General features: G+C 39.9%; 3 protein-coding genes and 1 long non-coding RNA gene across 4 annotated transcripts; 2 read left to right on the top strand and 2 right to left on the bottom strand.

Annotated features, from left to right (window-relative positions):
• Window positions 1-3,991: 3,991 nt before the first annotated feature.
• On the top strand, window positions 3,992-5,470 carry LOC125561035. The gene is made up of 2 exons (XR_007307034.1): window positions 3,992-4,350; window positions 5,017-5,470. It is a non-coding gene; the product is annotated as an uncharacterized LOC125561035 (long non-coding RNA).
• A 50-nt stretch (window positions 5,471-5,520) lies between these two features.
• LOC5514111 (alpha-1,3-mannosyl-glycoprotein 2-beta-N-acetylglucosaminyltransferase) lies at window positions 5,521-9,046 on the bottom strand. Its single transcript, XM_001634268.3, has 3 exons — window positions 8,987-9,046; window positions 7,527-8,523; window positions 5,521-6,277 (listed from the first exon to the last, which is right to left on the bottom strand). Exons 2-3 carry the CDS (start codon window positions 8,338-8,340, stop codon window positions 5,610-5,612), a joined length of 1,482 nt encoding a protein of 493 aa, XP_001634318.2. The 5' UTR covers window positions 8,341-8,523; window positions 8,987-9,046; the 3' UTR covers window positions 5,521-5,609.
• Window positions 9,047-9,542: 496 nt separating this feature from the next.
• On the top strand, window positions 9,543-20,117 carry LOC5514069 (POTE ankyrin domain family member J). The gene is made up of 6 exons (XM_048723872.1): window positions 9,543-11,855; window positions 12,111-12,323; window positions 12,731-12,891; window positions 13,236-13,539; window positions 13,880-14,084; window positions 18,937-20,117. The coding sequence occupies exons 1-6, from the start codon at window positions 9,704-9,706 to the stop codon at window positions 19,205-19,207; spliced, it is 3,306 nt and encodes a 1,101-aa protein (XP_048579829.1). The 5' UTR covers window positions 9,543-9,703; the 3' UTR covers window positions 19,208-20,117.
• Window positions 20,118-21,246: 1,129 nt separating this feature from the next.
• LOC5521631 lies at window positions 21,247-25,362 on the bottom strand. Its single transcript, XM_032367037.2, has 7 exons — window positions 25,209-25,362; window positions 24,953-25,084; window positions 23,537-24,179; window positions 22,972-23,067; window positions 22,382-22,597; window positions 21,679-21,795; window positions 21,247-21,369 (listed from the first exon to the last, which is right to left on the bottom strand). Exons 1-7 carry the CDS (start codon window positions 25,264-25,266, stop codon window positions 21,300-21,302), a joined length of 1,332 nt encoding a protein of 443 aa, XP_032222928.1. The 5' UTR covers window positions 25,267-25,362; the 3' UTR covers window positions 21,247-21,299.
• Between the last annotated feature and the right edge of the window lie 181 nt (window positions 25,363-25,543).

A 25,543-nucleotide genomic window follows, 5' to 3' on the forward strand; every position in this document is an offset into this window, starting at 1 on the left:
TTTCGATTTTTTACCCTTTGATTATTATAATGTTGTTTTAACCAACCGTTAGCGTTACTGTTAAAAGAGGGAAGATGTGACAAGTTGCGTGACAGAGCACGTGCTCAGAACGTGACCCAGGACCCATATAGATTGTGCAAGACTCATGGCTCGTTTCACCGTTGAATAAACGTCTACAAAACTTCTTATTATCCTCTTCTTACAAATTCGCTGAACAAAAAACTGCCAAAAATACAAGTAACGTTCATATGAAGACATAAATCAACGCTAGAACAACCCATATGGATACGTTTTTCTAGGAGTGGTTTAATATTAACAGCACTAGCTAGTCTTGGATTTACGAAAAGGGCTGTCTGAGTTATGGAACCGAGCACATTCACTCACTTTTTCTGATACTTATAAGGGCTTGAAGTTATAAAGGTTAGTCTATTTATCCAGGTATTTTTTTAGATTTTACTGTTAATTTCGAAATTCACAACAGCTGACACTGACCCACATCTCTTATTTAAAACTCAGAATTAATTCCAGTTTTTGTATACATGTCATTAAATTATATACAAAAGGGGTTAACTTAATGTACAGCTGCCTGTCGTACAACCTAAAAAAATACCTCTGTTGGGAAAAAAAACTACAAACTTAAACTACAAACCCCAATAAATACCAATAATTTTATTAAAACCCAATTCTAAGCAAATTGAGGTAGTGGTCTTTTTTTGCTGTCTTAAAAATTACAATATGGATAACATATCATGTCTCATCAAAGCCTTTTTTGTTCGCGCATTCTGAGACCCTAAAAAAATGCAGCTCTAAAAAATATAGTTTGCTTAAAGCCCTAAATAATACCAACTGCACATTTACCTGTGATAACAGTTTTATTAGATGACCCACAGGGGTTTCTGTAAAAAAAATGTGGCAACATTTTATTGCTATTTTTCTCAAATTCTTTGTTCTTTTGTTTGTAAAGTGAAGGTTGATGAAGGGGCATATGCATGTACCTGTATCAAAAAGACACTCATCCTTATGATTTAGTTATCACCATTGTCCTGCAGCAAAAACATGCAGCTTTATCATAATATCATGTTCTCTATTACCCTGGCTCAAGAGCCTTGAACGGCTATTATTTAGTGGCCAGCAAGCTTGAGCTTTTTTGGGCCACTTAATAGAGAGACGTCGAGGCTCTGGAACCAGGGTGGTTCCCTATATATCTTATTGGTGATTTTCAGTGGTGAACCAATCAGAAGAAGCAAGAACAATAGCTGTTAGTTGTCTGATAATATTACAAGGTTCCCCACATAAAATTTACCTTAAGCTGTATCATACATAATAATTAACCCTATAACCAAAGTTAAATTTTCGCAATCATGTTGTGTTATGTGTATCTTATATAATAGTATAATTTTTTTTGCTTAGGTAATCAAATTTCTAGAATCAGGACCATAGCAGGGGGTGGGGGTTAAAATGATTAGTGCATTAGTAGAGCACTCTCTCATGGTTCCAAAATGCATATGGGGTGATACTATTCCTTGCATCTTGAGCACTGGGTATAGGCTTATTTCTGTTGTTTGGGAGCCGACAAACACAGTACACTTTTTTCTGAGTGTGTAACCTAGCAGGCCTGAATCTTAAGATTGCCATAGCTTGGAACTGACACATTTTGAGTTCCTCTAGGCAAGCAACATAGTGCTGCCTACATACCTTGTTTAGTACTCCAAATTCACTGGGTCATCCCCATTACACAAAGATGTGGCACTTGCAAGGGCAAACAAGCTACAATCTTAATTTACTAGTAAAACTAGAAAGACTACATACAAGCTGAAGAAAAACTAGATGGTAACCATAGGCATGGTGTAGACAACCTACATGCTGTATGTCTCTTTGTTTGTTTTTTTTTCTCAAACAAATAGAGCTTGTAATTATTGAAACTCCCACACCCATGCTCCTGAGGAAGGGTGGGGGGTTAGACTTTGACCCTGTACAAAACTGAGAAAAGCCCCCAACCCCTTGGGGAAAAACTGCAGTCAAGTCAAGCCCTTATCTTTCATAGCCAGTACACTTAAGCAAGTCAAGGCTGTAGCAGGGGGGGGGGGGGGGGGCACTGGGGGCATGTGCCCCCATTTGTACCAATTACTATGAAGATAACAGTAACTAAAAAAATGGAAAAATTAATAATTTTCATCTGGCATCAGTTATCATTCATACTCGTTTTAGCACATTTTGCCGTGCAGCTTGCCACACGCTGATACATGGAAATTCTTGCTACAGAGGAGAAAGAGACTCAAACCAGAAACTGACATGACTTTTGCAAAGAACATGTGATGCTATTCACTTATCCCGAAACCCCCCAGGGTAGAGACGAGTTATAGAGTAAAAAACTGTCTATTCCCCCACCTCCTCAGGTCAGATTCTAGTCCAAAAATGCTTTAAACCTCAAGTTAACCACACACTTCCAGGGGACCATGAGGGCACCCTCTCATGGTGCTTATAGAACATCATTATATATACCTGCTATTCACATAAAAACAGTAAAATCTGAAAAAAATTACCTGGATAAATAGACTAACCTTTATAATTTCAAGCCCTTCGTATCAGAAAAAGTGAGTGAGAAGGTCAATCTGAGTTATGGAAACGAGGCCTGCTGTAAACACAGGTAGCCCAGGCAATGGTTGCTTGTCGTAGATCGGAATTCGGCTGTTCTGAGATCGGTCGAGTAAAGCGTTTATTTATTTTTTTTTTTTTTGTGAAATGTTGTCAATAAAATTGCCTTAGAACTTAGAACATGCCTTGTTGTTGTCAAATTCGCGTGTAATAAACGATTTTTTTTTGGGGGGGGGGGGGGGTTATCAACGGAATTTATGACTTCTTTCTCCCTACTCAAGAAAGATATCTTTCTTGAGTAGGGAGAAAGAAGTCATAAATTCCGTTGAGAAACCCCCCCCCCCCCCCCAAAAAAAAAAAATCGTTTATACACGTGAATTTGACAACAACAAGGCATGTTCTAAGTTCTAAGGCAATTTTATTGACAACATTTCACAAAAAAAACGCTTTACTCGGCCGATCTCAGAACAGCCGAATTCCGAGCTACGACAAGCAACCATTGTCTGGGTTACCTGTGCTGTAAACAATGTGCTCGGTTCCATAACTCAGACAGCCCTTTTTCGTAAATCCAAGACTATCAAGCCAGTGCTGTTAATATTAAACCACTCCTAGAAAAACGTATCCATATGGGTTGTTCTAGTTGTTCTAGACTAGTTCCCAGTTCTCTCACGACCAAGGGCAACCTGGGTGATGGAAACGAAGCTCTACCCCAAAAGTCGTCCAAACTGTCGCAATCTCGTACCAGAACAATGAATACAATACACCAAAAACTGGAAAAGTCGTCCAATTCATAGATCCGGCGCGCGCACGAATATCCAATCAGAAAGCAGCAAATAGAAGCCAGCGAAGTGCAACCCAAATGTCCCACAAAAGTCCCACAAATTGTACAACATATCAGATAAGTCAGTGAGCCCTGCCCGGAGTTATTCTAAATACAGACGTTTATAGGGGTTTTCCTGTGACTTGGAAAATAAAACACAGTAGCCTAACATGATGGAAACTTGTCTTGTTGTCCAAGCTTGGTGAAAATCTTGTGAGAATGAAGCATAGAAATAGATAACTACGATTTTGGTTGATGAATGAAAACGGCACGAATCCAGCTTAAAATACGAAATATTGGAAATGATAAGATAAAGCGGTGCTCTCTACGGTAGGTACTGAGTGTTTGTGTTTTCAAAGCTATTTTTGTCAACCTGCAGTGATTTAAGTGCGGGGAAAATCATAAGAGAAAGCCGAATTCGCTGTTTACGACCGACTTCTAACTACAATTTTTATGGGCAAACAGTCTCATTCTTATATGTAATCGAAGTAACCTAGCATATTATCAAACACAAGTTTAATGGTAGGACTTACACTGCTCTTGTAAGTGGTTTGTTTGCTTTTTTGTTTTTCGTAGTAAATTTGTTTTTCTACAATTGAGTCCCAACTCTACACAAAAAGCGGCCGAGCAAAGAAAACTGGGCTAGCACTTTCTACGCTGACCGGAAAATGTTTATTTGCTTGTCCAGATTCGCAGAAAAATATCTTAAACCAATCTTTTTCGGCGTCGATTGCCGACTTTTTGTGGGACATTTGTGGGACCACATGGCTGTTATTGCACCATCTCTTTCCTGATTGGCTATTCGTGCGCTATTCCCCGATCGTTCGGTCATACCGGGAAATATGAGGCCTCGGCTTTTGCGCATCGACCTCGCAAAGCCTCGGTCGATACGCCAAAGCCTCAGTTTGATATTTCCCGGCATGACCTCACTCTCGGTTAGTAAGTAGTTATTATCCATGATATTTTATTAAGGGTTTTAATCATTTACTTGCTTGAATTAGCCGATGGTAATGGAATTTTTATGTGACTCGGCATTGAGTGGGAGCATAAAAAATGGCGGCATTTCGCCACCGCTGCTTGCCAGCGGAAAAAAAAGTCAATGTGGGAAAAGGTCATAATACCAAAATCCTATAATATTACACTCTAGACAAGTGATTAATAAATGTTATTGTAAAAAAAAAAACTAAAAGTTTACTGTGATTTCATTTTTTTTTTTAACTCCAGAACTATCACTCATGCGACACGAGCACACATCTACTTTGTCACTATCCATTTACCCAAAAAAATATATACAAGCTATGAAGCAAAGTAGTTTGTTGCGCGAAGACAGCGTCGTCTTAGCTGACATCTTGTATTAGGTCGTGAAAATCATCCTAAAAAAATGCTATGCTAGTCTCCATAATCGTTTCATCTATTGCATAGCCTGCTAGCCGGCTCTCCTGTATGTTTTCGTTGTTTAGGTTCCTTGTGGCACGGAAAACAAAAAAAAGAGCAGGGGGAGGGGGAGATGGATAAGAAATCTTTTTTCTTTGAAATTGCTTCTGTTATCGCTTTGCTGTAGTATATTTCAGCATCCATATTTTTCTTTTATAATATGACAGCCCATCGTACTTAGCAAGTCAGCAATCTCCACTTCCCAGCAAACGGCAAGCATGACTCAAGACTGGTCTTTCCTGCCTGCTCACCTTTCTTCCTCGCTTTTTTGCTTGCCACAGGAATCCCGAGACCCCAGAAACAGGAATTTCCGAATTTAACCCACTGGAGAGCCGACCAGCAGGTTATCTTTTGCAATGTATACTTTAATATGCAGAAATTATCTTGGATTTGCTGCAACTACAAGTGAATTCAGATCTGTAATACATACATCAAGATAACATGAAATTACATGGTACCAGCAGACTGATTTCAAGGAAATACAGACAGGTTTAATAATTTTGTTAGTGTGCGATTTCAGTAATATTGTGTAAAGTAGTGGCGTGCATGACCCTTCACTGTAATTCAGACTTTTGTCTGCGAGAGTGTCGTAATAAACTATTATTATTATTATTATCAAAACCCACCATATTTGCACGCAAAATCAAATTTTGACAAAATCAATGAGAAAATAACCTATAAATTATGTTTATTGCACATTACAGAGTAGAGAAATTGATTTTAGTACAAATGAGTAATAAAACACTCTAACAATTATTGGCTATAAGATTCCATTTGAGGGCACTAAATAGAGCCTAGTCCTTTTATACATGACCGTCACGACACCTTTGTAAGAAGCCCTTGCAACCCCTGATTTCAAGTCAGTCATTGCACCAATGGCTTTAGCCAGCCTCTCAAAACTCCTCTGACTTGAATAGAGCAGTTTCACCTCCTTCATATCAAAAGTCAATTTAGAACCTAAATCTGCTATGGTTACAGTTGGAGCTTTGGCAATTGTCTCAATGAATCTTGGGTCAAAATTTTCTTTTATCAAATATGAAAGGTCTGTTTGGAGGAATGGAAACTTCTTGTCATTCAACTTGATATATTTCAAATGCTGCTCATAAAACTGACCACGGCTAACACCAATCTTTCCGTAGGTTTTTGTTCGAGGGATATCTGGTCTTATGCATGCCCTATTCTTACGTTGCTCTGGTTGGCGCATCCAGTCGTCCCAAAAGCCAAGAGGCCATTTGGGTTTGAGCTCATTCCATATGGACTTGGTAAGCATCCACCCTAGACCTGGGAAGAAATCTGTCCTGAAGAGTATGTCATTACTTTGTACTAGTCCTTCTTTCCCATTATCATTCCATGCCGAGACACACCACAGGGTGGGGTCCTTGGTGAGAAGAGGACGTGTTGCTTCAAAGTAGTCAAAGAAATCCGGGGCTGAAATATGAAAGAACTAGCATTATTTTAAATAGTTATACTGTATATACAGCCCAGTCACCAACAGAACTTTATTTGTTATCACATTATTACTATCATTCTCAGCCATACTTCATGTTTAATAGTATTTTGCTCTGTAATAATAATAATAATAATAATAATAATAATAATAATAATAATATCTACATTTATAGAGCGCCTAATCAATAATTGCCCTAGGCGTTTTACAATTATATAATAATATATATCAATAAGATAAATATTACACAATCAAAATCATTCAAACAGTACATTGTGTCTTTAAAATGTTACATTTATAAAAATAGATATGATGATTAAAAATAATATATAAAAATATATAATTAAAAGTAATTAAACAAAGTTTGGGATCTAAACTAACTATGAATTAAATGCTTTTTTAAAAAGGTGATTCTTAAGGTGTGTTTGTGTGTTTGCTCATCTATCAGCCTATGTGCATTTGCATGATGAGACAATTCTGCTTTGTTGCCAATACCACAATCTTCAGTCAGTTTTTTTTTCACAATATCCTTAAGGCTAAGTTCAAACGGCGTATTATTTATGAGCCGTATTGAATGCAAATGCATGCAAATGAAGATGAAACAATTGACTCCATTCATTTGCATGCATTTGCATTGAATATGGCTCATGGATAATACAACGTTTGAACTTAGCCTTAGAGAAAACTAAGTAAAGCAAGCATAACAAGCTGACACCTGTGTGGAATAAATAAAACTTAAAAATTGCTGTCTGTTATAATTGGAACACTTACGGTCGAGAATTCACAGGATTCCTGTGTAATTAGTATGTATTATGCAATAGTGTGCGTTTATTAATGCTATCCTGGATAGCACGATCCACATCTTTTATTTCTGGTAATCTTATTGTCAGTATGTCCTTATTCGTTTTTACAGTAGCTTGATAGTGCTGCTAGGGCTTTCCTAGTCCATGATGACTTCAGCTTTTTTTTTTCTGCGAGGGTAAATTGCCCTTTCAACGCTCCTCAAACTTGTCTTCTATCTGCCATGATGTTCTTGGGCTCAAAGGACCAGGTTGTAAATGGAGTTTACGAAACAACTTAGCTGGTTATTTAGAGTTTTTACTGGGTTGAACCAAGATACAATGTTACTGAGAGATTAATTAGAGCGCAGACTATTGCGTCAAAAATTACATTATTTCACTGAAACCCTGTGAATTCTCGACACTCACTTAGTGAAAAATGCATACTTACCAATATCCAAATCATCTTCAACAACGACAACAGCTCCATAACCCAAGTTATCAAACACCATGCCAAGGGCAAACTTGTAATGCCGGCTAATTTTGTAGTAGCCCATGAAATGTTTCATATTAGCGGGAACAACTGGAATATCCCCAAGGTCAGGCTGCTGGAAGAACTGGATTTTGTCACCATATGACTTGATAACATTAGCAGTTTGTTGGTGGCCACAGTCTTGGCTAACAATTATTGGAAACGTTTCCGCTGATGGTCGATAATCGAATAAACGGTCTATACATCGTTTGACGTATTCTGGTCTATTGCAAGAAATTACTAAAACTGCTATTTGTTCTTGTTCTTCTGAAACGCCTGGATGCACGGTCGTGTGTTTAACATGGTCATATGAGGTAGCTTTATCATCAGTTTTCCCTGTCGTGGGTTCATCGACTCTGTTGTTGGCTTCAATCAGTGTTTCGCTTACTTTTTCTTCGCTTTGATCGAGCCGTTTGTTTACATCTTCTTCGGAATGTCTTCCAAGGGCATCCGTAGCTTTCTCAGTTCGAGGTCGCTCTGTTTTTCCGCCTAAACTCTCCTGCTTCCTCTCTCTTTCGATCATTTCAACCACCTTCCCTAGTGGTGAGTTTGGATCATTCTTCCACTTCCTCATAATAATTTCTTTTCCCATGTTTCCAAGAGCTTGTTTTCCGTCTTCAAGCTTACTTTTGCTCATGAACTTATTGAAGAGTACAATGTTTCCAAATATGAAAACCACAGCAAAACATATGATTAGAAACCACGTGTATTTTCTTAAATAAATAACACGCATTTTTTGTAGCTTAGAAGGCCTTCACCCTTTGTTTAATTCTTCGATAGTTTTGACTTCATGAAAGACTTCATAAAGTTTTCAGAGAAGAGGACGCCATGGTGCCATTGGAGAAGACTGCTGACCGATTCTGACGTGGCACGATATGGCATTTCGTGGGCTTCCTGTGGTCCAACCTGAATCTATCTTTTGAAGAGACAAGCTTTTATTTTATTATTCGTCAATCTTCTTACACAAAACGGGCATAAAGTTTAAGTCAAGTTTTAGAAGGATTATCGCCTTCGGTGTATGTACAAAGAAAAAAATAGGGCATATATTTTAAGAACTAGGAACTGCGCAATATATCAGGAGGGGGCACTAAATAAGAAACAAGACGGCGGATCTAGCTATTCGCTAAAGGGGGGGTTTGGCTCAGTGACAATGGGGGAGGGGGTATTTTTTTTGTTACATATGGCTTTCTGACAGGCCAAAGGGGAGTTTAAACCCCCTAAAACCTCCCCCTAGATCCGCTACTGCGAAAAGGAATATTTAATCGTATAAGCAACAAGTCAGTTTATGGAAAATGTAAACATTAGATTGAAACATATGCAAAAGTCCCAGAGAGCGTTGTTTTCTCTGATAAAGCAAACTTTTGTGGTAGCATTCTTACCTAGAACTGTGTATTTTTCAGGCAGTTCGCCGCGACGGATTTTTACTTGCAAACTGATCATTCTGTAAGAGCGGAAGTTGGGTATAAGAGCTAAACTTGCTTCTGTTAGGGGAGGGGGGCTACGTAAATTAGGCTTTTTTAATCCACCCTCACAATTTATTACACATCCCATAGTTGGGTGGCCACCCGATACTTTCTCAAACTTCATTTGAGAGTCAGTTTTGAACATTAAACAATAAATTTTGAACATTGAATAATATAATAGAAAAATTATTTGCAGTTTGACTTTATGTATGTAATAAATGCAAAATAAAATTTCACGTCTGTTATCAATCTTCGAAATTCGCCTATGTGCAAAACAGAGTCCATGCGACAAACACTAAAATAAAGAGGGCTATGACTAATTTGGCCTCGAAAATGAGTTTTACGTATTTTCTCGTCACGCCCTCTCCCCCCCCCCTCATCTAGCCTGCGTGCAGCCGGACTATTTCCGGCTGCACGCAGGCTACCCTCATCAGGAAGTCAACAATACTTGTTGCGTGACTTATTCGTGGAATCGAGGCTATCTTGTGCATTTGCGCCCCGAAACATGGCGCTCGGCTGAGTAATCTTCGACTGTGTTTATTAATCCATATATAAACCTTCAAGGCTGAAGCGGTCACCTTTGAAAGCGCTCTGTAAACCCTAATGCATTGAAATCTTTATTACGGACTTACAATGTGGCAATTAGGAGTTTGGGAAATATTTGGAATTGTTTTAGTTTCATTGTACTTCGTTGCCTCTCTACTCCGCCGAACACCAGGAGAGCAGCGTACAAAACAAGAAACATCCAAAGAATCAAAAGACAAGAAGCGATTAGATAAAAGCTGCGATCGCGACTCAGATAAGGCAGGGAAAGTGATATTGAATAACGAAGATGCGGGTAAAGGACTTCGCGAGGATGAAGGGCAAGAAGAGACAAGTACTCAACATGTTTTGCAAGAATCGATTGCGACTTCACAAATCACTAAAAACGTACCTTGCGAGATAACAGCAAAGCTAAATGCCACAAAGTCTCCGAGCACATCTGACGAACTGATAGATCTAGATGGCAATTTCAGTAGCGATAAGAGTTACAAAACTATCCGTAGTTCCGGAGATGAAGAAAGCCTTGAGATTTCTTATGATTTGGAAACTCAATTTTCAAGCGATTATAAGATCTCTGAGGCTTTAGCGGAAGTGGGGCTACGAATGCATAAAGACGGAAAACCAAGCACTTCTTGCACTTCAGAGGGATTTAATTCGTACAAGTCAGAAGAGGATGAAAAAGTCGTTGAAGAGGTTTATTTGTCGGTTATGCAAGACAAACCGTTGGAAAAACAGACAGAAACCCCGAAACCAGAATCTGCCAAGAACACGAGCGAGTCTGAATTAGAGGCCAATTCGGAGAATGCTAGACATGCATTGCAAATATCGAATTACGCTGATTCTCTCGTCAGGGACACAACGATTAAAGCGGTTAAAGATGTGCAGACTTATGCATTTGCTGAAGACCTCTCTATTGACATTATCGGAGATGCTATGAGTGAAATACCGCAGACTGACTCTGTACCTTCCTCATCATCATCATCTGAATCATCAGAATTATTACACGAGAAGCAGCTAGACATATTTGTTGATGAACTTCTCAAAGAGGTTATTGAAAATGCTGTAAGTGATGTCGAGCAAATAAAAGATTTTGCCAACAACCTTTCAGATATCATATGTGCTGACTCAACAATTACCGTTATTACAGAAAGAAAACTGAAAGAAGAAAATGAAGCTCTTGAAAGGAGTAGTTACTTAAATGATAGGCCCAGCAGGTTAAGTGTAGCTGAAGTGGAACATTTAGATGCAGACGAAAAGACAACACAACCCTATTTCCCAAGCAATAATAATCAGAACACCCAAACAAATACTCAGCAAGGCACTAAAGTGCTTAATAATAATTATGAGGTAATAAGCAGTGAAACTGTTTCCTCCAAGAACGACTCACCAGGGATCCCTGAGATAAGGGATTTTTCAGCTGTTAGCAATGAGAAACCAGTAGAACTAACAGAGCTCACAGCTGGGGATGAAACAGCTGAGGTGATTTTTAAACAGGGATTAAACCCCCCAGATAGTGCCTTAGAACAAGAAGAACAAACAGATCCAAGGGCTGGAGATAATTTTTTAGAAACTACACAAAACCGAGGTCCACAGGGTCTTGATTTCCAATCTGGGGAAAATTTCGAGTTAAATTCTCAAGATGATTTAAGGAATGAGCAGAAGAATAAAATTGAGTTTACAAAGCCAGTACAGCAGCCTGAAAATGATGAACTAGAAACACTTGAAGGACCCTCTGTCCAAGTCAAATTAGATGAAGATACTGAATCAAATGCACAATACCAGGATGAGACTGGTCCCCCAGCCCATGAAGAGCATGAAGGGGTGGTACTCAGGCATAAAGCTGTAGACAAAGTGTCTGGGAGTAGTGAACGCATCAGTTGGAGAGACAGTCTGATCTTAGATTTGGAGAATGACCTGGAGGAGAGCCTAGAGAGTGGATCAGAGCTTGGGTCCCCTGTATCACCACCAGCTCAACCAGCAGGGAGAGATCTGTCAGAAGAGAGTGATGAATTTATAGACTCAGAAGAAGATGAAGTTATTGATCATGCTGCTGAAGCGCAACTAGGCGCTGTTGGGGGCTCTCATTCTCCTAATGAGGATATTGATAATGATGACTTTAGTAGTGATGATGAAGACTATGATAAAGATGATGACAATGATAATGATCATGTTTTTGACCCAAAACTTACTGTTGATGGACTCTGCGTCAGCAAGCCAAAAGAAAAGGCTCCACTTAAATCAGGTAATAATTGCTATTTTGTAAATCCATAAGGGCTTCACAGTGCCTACCCCTTCTGTAGAACATTGTGTCTTCTATCCCCATCACTCTCTGTACTGCCTTTGCCACTGTTATTCCTAGAACAAAGAAAAGGAGGTATTCATTTAAACGTACAATAAATGCTAAACTTAAAGGATATATGCATTATTTTTTTTTAAAGTCTGAAACTTTTAACATACCACAATATGTTTTTTATTCACCCATTTTTTATTATTTCAGTGGACTCACACTACAACAGAGCGATCGTGCTGGATAATGGGTGTGGCATCTCAAAGATAGGTTTTGCTGGTGACAGAGTACCTCGGATCATACAGCCAGCTGTTGTTGGGAACCCTCAGAGGTTTTCCATGCTTATTGGAGATAATGTAAACGTCAAGGACTACAAGAAATATGGTGATGCAGCTGTTGCTAAGAGTGGGGTCATGCATCTCAGTAAGTACATGTAACATATAAGGTGCACTTCGAGGTTCACTACATATTTGCTCTTTGTTAAACTATAGTTTGTCACACTCACACACACTTGCCAGGGCTGTAGCAGGCTTTGACATACTTGTGGGGGGGGGGGTGGTACAGAGACACTAAGAAAACTGGGGAGGCACAGCCACACCCCTTTTGTAAATTTCTATATTTTTTGGTGGAAAAACAGGGGCCACAGGCTCCCTGGCCTCCTTTTGGGCAGTGCATACTTGGAGGTCTGCGCTTACTTTGGGTGAAGACGTACCACTGCCAGCAAAGGGGAACCTTTTGTGAAGATCATGGAAACCTTGAGTCTGCATATTGTATATAGAGATGTTTTGTAAACTCCTATACAGCAGGTGTTAAATATTTGTTTGTTGAAGGTTATCCTATGCATGCTGACAAACTGGAGACCTGGACAGATGTGGTAGATCTGTGGGAGTACCTGTTATATGATGAGCTTGATATTGGAGAGGGTGAACACCCTTTTATCGTCACAGAGATTGCTAAGAACCATCCTAAAAATCGAGAGAAACTTACTGAGGTAAGGAAAATATTTCAGAAATTATGCCTGCTGACAATGCAGATTAAGGAAGGTTTGCGCATTTAACCCTGTGCAAAGAATAATAAATATATGTAATGTAATGTTTGGGGAAAGGGGGCCATTTTCAGCCATAATTCCCTTTTGTATATTTGTTGAATTCCATCTCTACTTATTGGGCAGTTTTGCTCCTGCCTCTCCTCCTGTTATTGACAACCCTGGATACCTGCTCCCCTGGCATAATAGACTGTGCTTTGGAACAATTCAAAGCTGTTACTAGAACAAGGAGGCAGGTTGTGGTGTGAAATGTCTTGTAATGGTTACTGAGTACTGTATATTTTTTTCAGATTCTGTTTGAACAGTTCAGCGCTCCAGCGATGTACTTAGCAGATCAGCTGTCATTGTCACTCTATGCATCTGGAATGACAACTGGAGTATGTCTGTCATCTGGTTTCTCATGCACCCAGGCAGCAGTCATTTATGAGGGCCACACCTTGAATCACACTCTGCAGACACTAGAAATTGGAGGGCACCATTTGACAGAGAACTTGAAGCAGTACCTTAGAGATCAAAGGGGTCATAACTTCACTTCTTCATCTGGCTGGCAGATTGTCAACGATATCAAAGAGAAAATTTGCTACCTTTCCAAAGGTAAACACTTTACTTTCATAGCTAAAACACATAATGTGCATGCACAACTAATTAGTTTTATTCAACAAGAACCTTAATGTTTTCCAAAAAGAACACAGATTACTGTCGAATCCGTTGTATTGCGGCACCACATTTTCAAAACATCGATTTGTTTTTGTCTTTTCTGTTCCGCCAGTCAAATCATTCTAAGCCAATCTGACGGAACAGAAAACCAAAACAAATCGTGTTTTGAAAACGCGGGTCGTGATACAACAAATTCAACAGTAAACAGACATTGGAAAACATTTGTCTCGTGAGCTTTATCCAAATAAAGACATTGTTTTGTTTTTCTTTAACTTAGATCATCTCAAAGAGGTGCATAATTACAAGACCAATGAAGGGCTGACCAAATTCTACACTTTGCCTGATGGCCAGATGATCAGCATTGGCTATGAGTGTATCTCCTCCATGGAGCCCCTATTCAGACCCGACCTGCTTTTGCAAGCAAATGACACCATTGCCTCCCAGCCACCTGTGTATGAGCTGATATCCCGAGCCATCAACAGGTAGCTATTGCCATGTCCATGCTGTACACATAGAAGCAAGTGTCCATGATAACAGGTGTCCATACTAGCAAGTGTCCATAATAGCAGGTTCATAATAGCAAATGTCCATAATAGGAAGTGTCCATTATAGCAAATGTCCATTATAGCAAGTGTCCATAATAGCAGGTTCATAATAGGAAGTGTCCATTATAGCAAGTGTCCATAATATCAAGTGTCCCTTATATCAAGTGTCCATTATATCAAGTGTCCATTATATCAAGTGTCTACAATAGCAACTTGTTTCCATACTCGCAAGTGTCCATGATAGAAAGTGCCCGTAATAGCAAATGTCCATAATAGCAAATGTCCATAATAGCAAGTGTCCATAATAGCAAGTGCCCATAATAGCAAATGCCCATAATAGCAATTGTCCATAATAGCAAGTGTCCATACTAGCAAGTGCCCATAATAGCAAGTGTCCATAATAGCAAGTGCCCATAATAGCAAGTGTCCATACTAGCAAGTGCCCATAATAGCAAATGTCCATACTCGCAAGTGCCCATAATAGCAAGTGACCATAATAGCAATTGTCCATAATAGGAAGTGTCCATAATAGCAAATGTCCATAATAGCAAGTGCCCATAATAGCAAATGTCCATAATAGCAAGTGTCCATACTAGCAAATGTCCATAATAGCAAGTGTCCATAATAGCAAGTGCCCATAATAGCAAGTGTCCATACTAGCAAGTGCCCATAATAGCAAATGTCCATAATAGCAAATGTCCATAATAGCAAGTGTCCATACTAGCAAGTGCCCATAATAGCAAGTGTCCATACTAGCAAGTGCCCATAATAGCAAATGTCCATACTCGCAAGTGCCCGTAATAGCAAGTGACCATAATAGCAAGTGCCCATAATAGCAAATGTCCATAATAGCAAGTGCCCATAATAGCAAATGTCCATACTAGCAAATGTCCATAATAGCAAGTGTCCATACTAGCAAGTGCCCATAATAGCAAGTGTCCATACTAGCAAGTGTCCATAATAGGAAGTGTCCATAATAGGAAGTGTCCATAATAGCAAATGTCCATAATAGCAAGTGCCCATAATAGCAAGTGTCCATAATAGCAAGTGTCCATAATAGCAAGTGTCCATACTAGCAAATGTCCATAATAGCAAGTGTCCATACTAGCAAATGCCCATAATAGCAAATGTCCATAATAGCAAGTGTCCATACTAGCAAGTGCCCATAATAGCAAGTGTCCATAATAGCAAGTGTCCATAATAGCAAGTGTCCATACTAGCAAGTGCCCATACTAGCAAGTGCCCATAATAGCAAATGTCCATAATAGCAAGTGTCCATACTAGCAAGTGACCATAATAGCAAGTGTCCATAATAGCAAGTGTCCATACTAGCAAATGTCCATACTCGCAAGTGCCCATAATAGCAAGTGTCCATAATAGCAAGTGTCCATACTAGCAAATGTCCATTATAGCAAGTGTCCATAATATCAAGTGTCCCTTATATCAAGTGTCCATTATATCAAGTGTCCATTATATCAAGTGTCTATAATAGCAACTTGTTTCCATACTCGCAAGTGTCCATGATAGAAAGTGCCCGTAATAGCAAATGTCCATTATAGCAAGTGTCCATAATAGCAAGTGCCCATAATAGCAAATGCCCATAATAGCAAGTGTCCATAATAGCAAGTGCCCATACTAGCAAGTGCCCATAATAGCAAGTGCCCATACTAGCAAATGCCCATAATAGCAAATGCCCATAATAGCAAGTGTCCATACTAGCAAGTGCCCATAATAGCAAATGTCCATAATAGCAAGTGCCCATAATAGCAAGTGACCATAATAGCAAGTGTCCATAATAGCAAGTGTCCATAATAGGAAGTGTCCATAATAGCAAATGTCCATAATAGCAAGTGCCCATAATAGCAAATGTCCATAATAGCAAGTGTCCATACTAGCAAATGTCCATAAAAGCAAGTGTCCATAATAGCAAGTGCCCATAATAGCAAGTGTCCATACTAGCAAGTGCCCATACTAGCAAGTGCCCATAATAGCAAATGTCCATAATAGCAAATGTCCATAATAGCAAATGTCCATACTCGCAAGTGCCCGTAATAGCAAGTGACCATAATAGCAAGTGCCCATAATAGCAAATGTCCATAATAGCAAGTGCCCATAATAGCAAATGTCCATACTAGCAAATGTCCATAATAGCAAGTGTCCATACTAGCAAGTGCCCATAATAGCAAGTGTCCATACTAGCAAGTGCCCATAATAGCAAATGTCCATACTCGCAAGTGCCCATAATAGCAAGTGACCATAATAGCAAGTGTCCATAATAGCAAGTGTCCATAATAGCAAGTGTCCATAATAGCAAATGTCCATAATAGCAAGTGCCCATAATAGCAAAAGTCCATAATAGCAAGTGTCCATAATAGCAAGTGTCCATAATAGGAAGTGTCCATAATAGCAGGTTCATAATAGGAAGTGTCCATTATAGCAAGTGTCCATAATATCAAGTGTCCCTTATATCAAGTGTCCATTATATCAAGTGTCTATAATAGCAACTTGTTTCCATACTCGCAAGTGTCCATGGTAGAAAGTGCCCGTAATAGCAAATGTCCATTATAGCAAGTGTCCATAATAGCAAGTGCCCATAATAGCAAATGCCCATAATAGCAAGTGTCCATAATAGCAAGTGCCCATACTAGCAAGTGCCCATAATAGCAAGTGCCCATACTAGCAAATGCCCATAATAGCAAATGCCCATAATAGCAAGTGTCCATACTAGCAAGTGTCCATACTAGCAAGTGCCCATAATAGCAAATGTCCATACTCGCAAGTGCCCATAATAGCAAGTGACCATAATAGCAAGTGTCCATAATAGCAAGTGTCCATAATAGGAAGTGTCCATAATAGCAAATGTCCATAATAGCAAGTGCCCATAATAGCAAATGTCCATAATAGCAAGTGTCCATACTAGCAAATGTCCATAAAAGCAAGTGTCCATAATAGCAAGTGCCCATAATAGCAAGTGTCCATACTAGCAAGTGCCCATACTAGCAAGTGCCCATAATAGCAAATGTCCGTAATAGCAAGTGACCATAATAGCAAGTGCCCATAATAGCAAATGTCCATAATAGCAAGTGCCCATAATAGCAAATGTCCATACTAGCAAATGTCCATAATAGCAAGTGTCCATACTAGCAAGTGCCCATAATAGCAAGTGTCCATACTAGCAAGTGCCCATAATAGCAAATGTCCATACTCGCAAGTGCCCATAATAGCAAGTGACCATAATAGCAAGTGTCCATAATAGCAAGTGTCCATAATAGCAAGTGTCCATAATAGCAAATGTCCATAATAGCAAGTGCCCATAATAGCAAAAATCCATAATAGCAAGTGTCCATACTAGCAAATGTCCATAATAGCAAGTGTCCATAATAGCAAGTGTCCATAATAGCAAGTGTCCATACTAGCAAGTGCCCATACTAGCAAGTGCCCATAATAGCAAATGTCCATAATAGCAAGTGTCCATACTAGCAAGTGCCCATAATAGCAAGTGTCCATAATAGCAAATGCCCATAATAGCAAGTGTCCATACTAGCAAGTGTCCATAATAGCAAGTGTCCATAATAGCAAATGCCCATAATAGCAAGTGTCCATACTAGCAAGTGTCCATAATAACAAGTGTCCATACTAGCAAGTGCCCATAATAGCAAATGTCCATACTCGCAAGTGCCCATAATAGCAAATGTCCATAATAACAAGTGTCCATACTAGCAAGTGCCCATAATAGCAAGTGTCCATAATAGCAAATGCCCATAATAGCAAGTGTCCATACTAGCAAGTGTCCATAATAGCAAGTGTCCATAATAGCAAATGCCCATAATAGCTAGTGTCCATACTAGCAAGTGTCCATAATAACAAGTGTCCATACTAGCAAGTGCCCATAATAGCAAATGTCCATACTCGCAAGTGCCCATAATAGCAAGTGTCCATACTAGCAAATGTCCATAATAGCAAGTGTCCAGACTAGCAAGTGCCCATAATAGCAAATGTCCATAATAGCAAATGTCCATAATAGCAAGTGTCCATAATAGCAAATGCCCATAATAGCAAGTGCCCATAATAGCAAGTGTCCATAATAGCAAATGTCCATACTAGCAAGTGTCCATACTAGCAATTGTCCATACTAGCAAGTGCCCATAATAGCAAATGTCCATAATAGCAAATGTCCATAATAGCAAATGTCCATACTCGCAAGTGCCCATAATAGCAAATGTCCATACTCGCAAGTGCCCATAATAGCAAGTGACCATAATAGCAAGTGTCCATAATAGCAAGTGTCCATAATAGGAAGTGTCCATAATAGCAAATGTCCATAATAGCAAGTGCCCATAATAGCAAATGTCCATAATAGCAAGTGTCCATACTAGCAAATGTCCATAATAGCAAGTGTCCATAATAGCAAGTGCCCATAATAGCAAGTGTCCATACTAGCAAGTGCCCATACTAGCAAGTGCCCATAATAGCAAATGTCCATAATAGCAAATGTCCATAATAGCAAATGTCCATACTCGCAAGTGCCCGTAATAGCAAGTGACCATAATAGCAAGTGCCCATAATAGCAAGTGCCCATAATAGCAAATGTCCATAATAGCAAGTGCCCATAATAGCAAATGTCCATACTAGCAAATGTCCATAATAGCAAGTGTCCATACTAGCAAGTGCCCATAATAGCAAATGTCCAAAAAAGCAGGTGTCTGTAATAGCAAGTGTCCATAGTACCAAGTGTCCGTTATAACAAGTGCTTTAAAACACACTATGATATGATTATTCTGTACTCAAGGTGTGACTCGGAGATACGCGACCACGCCCGACACCACGTGACCATATCTGGCGGGACAACTACGGCACAAGGATTCGTCCCGCGCCTGCAGAGCGAACTCAAACAGATAGAACCTAAGATCAAGAAGCTGCGCGCCCCTGAGCACCGCAAGTACTCCGCGTGGATCGGGGGCTCAATTCTCGGCAGCTTACCGACCATGGACTCGCAGTACGTAACCGTGGATGAGTACGCGGACTCGGGACCCAGGATCGTGCACAGGAAGTGCTTCTGAATTAGAATACAGGAAGTGCTTCTGAATTAGAATACAGGAAGTGCTTCTGAATTAGAATACAGGAAGTGCTTTTGAATTAGAATACAGAAAGTGCTTCTGAATTAGAATACAGGAGGTGCTTCTGAATTAGAAAACATGAAGTGCTTTTGAATTAGAATAATCACTGGCACATTGTCATAGTAACCATGTAAAATGCTATTTGTCACAGTGAAACTGTAAAACAACTGGCGGGTACAGAGTTCCGTGGTTCCAAAATAATGCCCTCGATCTAATCAGATAAAGCTTTTCTAGGAGCAGACAGTTGAGGGCTTGGAAGACTGGATCACTCTTTGTAAAACCCTGAACCCGCCACTGCTTTTGTAGACTTTGGGTAGATGTAATACGAATGATTGTTTCATATATGCTTTGCTACTTCCAAATTTCATTTCGCTCCAACTTAAAAGTGCCCTGGTTTCAAATTAGCGTCATCATGGATTGAATCTTATGGGCTGCTCCCCTTTGCATCAGGTATTACAAAACGCTTTTTTAGCTGTAAGACAAGTAGATTGTCAGTATTTGCCACTAGAATGGTGATAAGCTAATGGGGTACACATGCTAAGCCCTCAGGTTCTGTAATAGAAGTAGTTTTCTTTTATCTAAAAGCACAGACTAAACCTGGCAGGTGATGCAAAGTAAAATGAAGTGTATCTGTTCAAGCCCGAATCATCCCTTATCACAGCACTGCTTTTTGGTATTTACATACATTTACAGGCAAGCAAATACTTTATAAATTGCTTCGGGCTATGAATATATATGTTTTTTTTTATTAGGTAAAACACTAACAATTGTAGATAAGTAAAATGAACGCACGAATTGCAAGTAGTGGCCGACGGTGAAATTAAAAAGGCAGAATAAAAACTCTTAGATATTTGCTTTTGTGATGTTATTACTGAAGCCTTTGAACAAAATGGGTTGCATTGGATTTTGTTGTAACAAACGGCTGTCATTCTCAGTCCAAGGACGGATCCTTGCATATTACCAAAACGTACAGAATTTGTTCAAGAGGTCACTCAATATTTAACTTGATTTGAACCCTTCGTAGCCTACTAGTAGGCGTTTGTTTGTGTTTCCGCAACGAAAACCCCGCCCGCTTTCCCGTGTTTTTGGCGCCCAAGCCCCCTCCCCTAGCTTTTGCCTTTTGCTCTCGCATCCAGCTCGCGCGCGACCAAAAATCCAAGATGGCGCCCAAAACACAGAAAGCGGGGTTTTCGTCGCGGACGCCTACTAGTAGGCTAAAATCTACGCGAAGAGTCCTTTGAAAATATTACCATCATCTGCAAAAGCACAGGCTTATCAACCTCTCAGTCAGTCTCCAGTCAATCCAAGTAACGCTCGAATATTTTCACGATTGATCACTTGTAATTGAGGGATCCCGCGACCTGGCGACGCGGCCCAATCCTCAACTGCTCGAACGTTAGAAATACCGCTTGTTCTGAATAAATACACACCACAAAACAATGAGAGTTTGCTGTGACCTTTTTTACTAGGATATAAGACAATTATAGGAAAATTACGGTAGGTGATCATCAATCGTGAAAATATTCGAGCTAGTACTGGGATTGACTGGAGACTGAGACTGAGAGGTTGTTAACATATCAATCAGCATTTTTCACCATGTTTTCTGTAGATCAGGGAACGGGGAAACTTTAGCTCTTCTAAATATGGGCTTGAATGCCCATATAAGGCGATACATACGAAGGAAACTATCCGTGGGGGATATGTTTGATTTGCCTGTGGCAAAAGAGAAATGGCGGATGCTTTGCGTGATAGGCCTCTTTTTTCCCATCCACCAATATCAAAGACGGTGCACTAATGTCTTACACGCTATTTCCCTTGTTAGCGTCGGAAGAATAAGGATATGCGGCATTTTAAGGCGGCATTTTACTCAAATTTTCCTTGGCTCGTCTTAACAAGTCGCCAAATCTCCTGTATCGTTTCTCTAGATGTTTTGGAATCTGTCAACTCCTGCTCTTCATGTGACTGCAAAAAATCGCGTCAAATAGAAAAAAAATCATATTTATTTAATAAAAGCAAATCTTGTGATATTCTCCTTTCAGCGTTTCTTTTTCCATGGCCGCTTCTTGCGTGATTTTTTTAAAGTAGAAATGACATCTTCCTCGTCACTGCAAGAGATTGGTGAAGCATGTTATTGTTATTGTTCATATCAGAGAAAAACTCATTAAAACCTCACAAATAACTATCCACCATTGTAGATGCCAGACGTCTTAGAATATTCACGCTTGTGGTATCACTCAGTTGCGCATCTAGGGGTGAACACAACAAAAGCCCCCCTTCCCCCCTCCCATTCATCTTCAGTTATTGAAGAATAGCCAAATCTTAAACTTATATCAATACCCCCTTCGTTTGCAGCCTATATTTGGCGTACTTTTAGAACACTTTCATTGAGAACTTTGTATAGGGGGCTAACTTACCTCAACAGCAGGGCGTGTCTACGGATGAACTCGTTTCTCTGTTTCGTGTGTAATGGCTCGTTGTCAAAAATCAAGGAGGGGTTGGAGCATGTTTCCTTTGCTCCCCTGTCCGAGTCCCTGTGGTACACCACAATAGCATGTCATTTCACCGATAATAAATGAACACATCCTTGGGGACCAAGGGCGACGCTACAAACCAATACTTAACGGGAAAAGTCATTAAAAAATAGTTTTTCAAAGATCAAATAAAACAAGGTAAAGTAAAAAAAATAACGAAACAAAACATAGAAAAGGTCCTGACAACCCCATTCATTTACCCTTCTGCATGTACCGTATAAGTCGTTGTAGTGCCCAGCTTCCAATAGCCCACACCTAATGTGCAAATTATGAAATAGGCGCCCTCGAAATAAGCCCTCCCTCCCTATCCCTGGCCCCACAAAACCGCAAAGCTTTAGTACCCACAAATTTCATTTTTTTAAATGAAAAATGGGTGCTGAACTATTTGTATCGGAGGTGTTCTTTTTCTTACTTTTCCATGAATTAGCTTGAAATGTTCTAATACTTAAAATAATGACACGTCAGTTCAACCGAAGTCTGAACTTTATAATAAGTGCCCGCTTGAATTTATTAAAATAATGATAATAAGCCCAAGGGCGCTAAGATCGAGCATTAAAACGCAACTTCGCCTATCATTCCAACTTACTCTTCATCCTGCAATTGGACGTCGATAAATCCACTAGAGAAGCTCCGCTTGAACTTGTTTTTCTCTAGCTGTCTTCGCCACAAAGTTTTCTTGGATCCTCGTGGAGACGTGATTGACAGGTTGGCTGGCAGTGGGGCTGGTGCGGCAACTACGTTTCCCATTAACCTCGGCCGCGGCTCGTAGCTCGGGATGGCCACGGAGTCCATTCGTACAGTTCTAAAGACAAATAGTCGTGAAAGTTGAAAGTCGCATAGGCGCATTAACATCGCTTTTCCCTTTCCAATCGTTGTGTTCCAGATGTCGAAGGACATATCAACATAACTGTGTAGGGAAAACGCCCGACATTTGACTTTATCTCAAGATATTTGCATCCTTAGCTCCTGTCTCTTGACACACATTATGTCCTCGAGACGCCTTGTAGGGACGAGCTCTTTTACTCCAGCCCGCATATGTCGCTATTTGTCTTATCTAACTGCTTACCATCATCTCTGAGACATCTGAGTTACTTACAGCCTAGAGCCTTCTCTTACCTATTTTCGCCCCCTTGTCTGTCTCCCTTATCACTGCCTTTATGTCTTAATAATGTTTACCTCTCTTTTCTGGTGACGTCTTGTATGAACGTGCTGGAGAGTGAGGCATCAAGGTTACTCATCTCAAGGTCGTCACGTAGCTTCTCCCTTTGTTTTCTAAAAACACAGAAACTACATATTAAGTTCCTATCGGGAACGGTTTGCATCACAGAAGTTTCCAGTTTCTAAAGGTGGCGGGAATATCTAGGACGAGGGAGGAAAAAGGCAGTAGTACATTTTGCACATAGAAGTAATGTCAAAAAAGGCGCGAGTACAGTGAAACGCCCTTGCGGAAAACGAACAGCTCAAGTAAACGGAGAGCTCAATTTATTTATCCGAGCCAGTTAGACATGACTGAAAATTAGTCTCTAGGGAACTGGGAATCAGTAATCGGGTTAGGTGGAAGGTAGAGTTTTTCGGGAAGAAATGACTGAAAATTAGTCTCTAGGGAACTTGTAGTCAGTTCGGGTTAGCGGGGTGTTGGCATTATTCGAGGGTCCACTGCACTGTCTGTCCACTGTTCACTGAATTATCGGGGTCCACTGCATAACCACGTGCATCATGTGTATTCATGCGCAACACCTACATTTTCCACAGGACCCCCAGGAGTACGAGAAGTATCACCAGAAGAACCATGGTCAGCACGTACAGTGCCACACGGGTAGACTGTGTCATCTCAAAGCCTTTGCTGTTGTAGGATCTAAGAGCCATGACGCTGCGGTTAGCTAAAGTGTGTGCAGGACCAGGAAGCAGAGGCGGTGAAATGCTGTTGGCATAACTGTCATTTGATTGGTGGTCGTCATATGGTAATCTGATAGCTGAGCTGTTCATTATCACATTGGTGTAACCCGATTCTGTTTCTTTAGATGGCGTTCTTGTTGTAGAGTTTTTTTCCACCATTGATGGCCCGTCGATGGCACCAATGGGTAACTTGCTCAACTGGTTTGAGTTATAACGAATATCATCGTCTTCGGTTCGTCCCGTCGTCGTGGCTTTAGAAAGACTTGTAGTATTCTCAACAGCTGACACATTGGATGTGTGTAGTGGGTTAGCTGTGTTATTCAGTCTCGGCCTTGCTGGTGTCACCTCTGGGTCGGTGGGGATAGGTTGTTGGGTCGGCAGAGTAGAAGATGTAGAAGGAATATTAAGGTGCGACTGTTCGGTACCAATGGAAGTGGTCGAAGTGCTCTCAAGAGCATATTTTGTAGGCGGATCTGCAGCGGTCAAAGCTGTGGTGATAAATGATTCAATAGATATCAAAGAGATTAAGGTAATGATGGTTTTATTTGAAGATGATAATGATGATGCTGATGTTATTGGTGGTTTTGTTAAGCGACGATGTTAAATATATGATGGCGGATGGTGATTATTATTAAAAATGATAATCACGATGACGGATAATAATGGTGGATGGTTGTTATATGATGATGATGATGATGATGATGACGGATAATAATGGTGGATGGTGGTTATATGTAATGGTGGATGGTTGTTATATGATGATGATGATGATGGTGACGGATGATAATGGTGGATGGTTGTTATATGATGATGATGATGGTGACTGATGATAATGGTGGGTTGTGGTTATATGATGATGATGATGATGGTGACGGATGCTGATGGTGAATGGTGGTTATATGATGATGATGATGGTGACGGATAATAATGGTGGATTGTGGTTATATGATGATGATGATGGTGACGGATAATAATGGTGGATTGTGGTTATATGATGATGATGATGGTGACGGATGCTGATGGTGAATGGTGGTTATATGATGACGATGATGGTGACTGATGATAATGGTGGATTGTGGTTATATGATGATGATGATGGTGACGGATAATAATGGTGGATTGTGGTCATATGATGATGACGGGTGATTACGGATGCTGATGGTGGATGGTGGTCTATGATGAGGGGTGATAACGCGTGGTGATGGTGTTCATGATGATCATGATGACAATTAGTGATGGTGGATCATGACCTGATACGCACCATTCAACGCTGTCTGGCTTTTAGTGGAAGAGGTCGTCGTAGTAGTTTTTAATTTGTTCTGTTCCTCAAGTGCATCGACAATTTTGTCAAATTCATTTCCATATAAATCGAAATATTCTTGCCCAGAACCTCCTACAAAAGACATAATGGACATATTAAAATACAAAACTATCTCAACCTGCTTGCATCCGGTTTTAAATAAGTCGACTTTACTTCTATTGCTATTAACATAAATAACACCAAAATATACCCAAACCTTGGAGAGTTCCTGCAAAAGCGATGAAAAGTACCACGTCTAAGGTTGTCGCCTTCATTAACTACATTTTTGTGTAAGAGAAAAAAAAAGCACTTGATTGTCGGCGTCAAAGCAATCACTTAGCAACCGTGTTCTCCTTCTGTTATTAATGCGCGCGCGAAGGAAAATGAATAAGAAAATTCTAATTTGCTTACTATCGACCATAAATCAGAATTTTAACTAAACATTTGAGTGATCTTTTCAATAAGAACCTAATTTTCCCAACCAGGCTGAATACGTAACTCTTCTTATAGAAGAGTTCTTCTTATAACTCTAACTATTCTTATAGAAGAGTT

The sequence above is a fragment of the Nematostella vectensis genome, chromosome 2 (assembly GCF_932526225.1).
Source record: "Nematostella vectensis chromosome 2, jaNemVect1.1, whole genome shotgun sequence".
NCBI lineage: Eukaryota > Metazoa > Cnidaria > Anthozoa > Actiniaria > Edwardsiidae > Nematostella > Nematostella vectensis.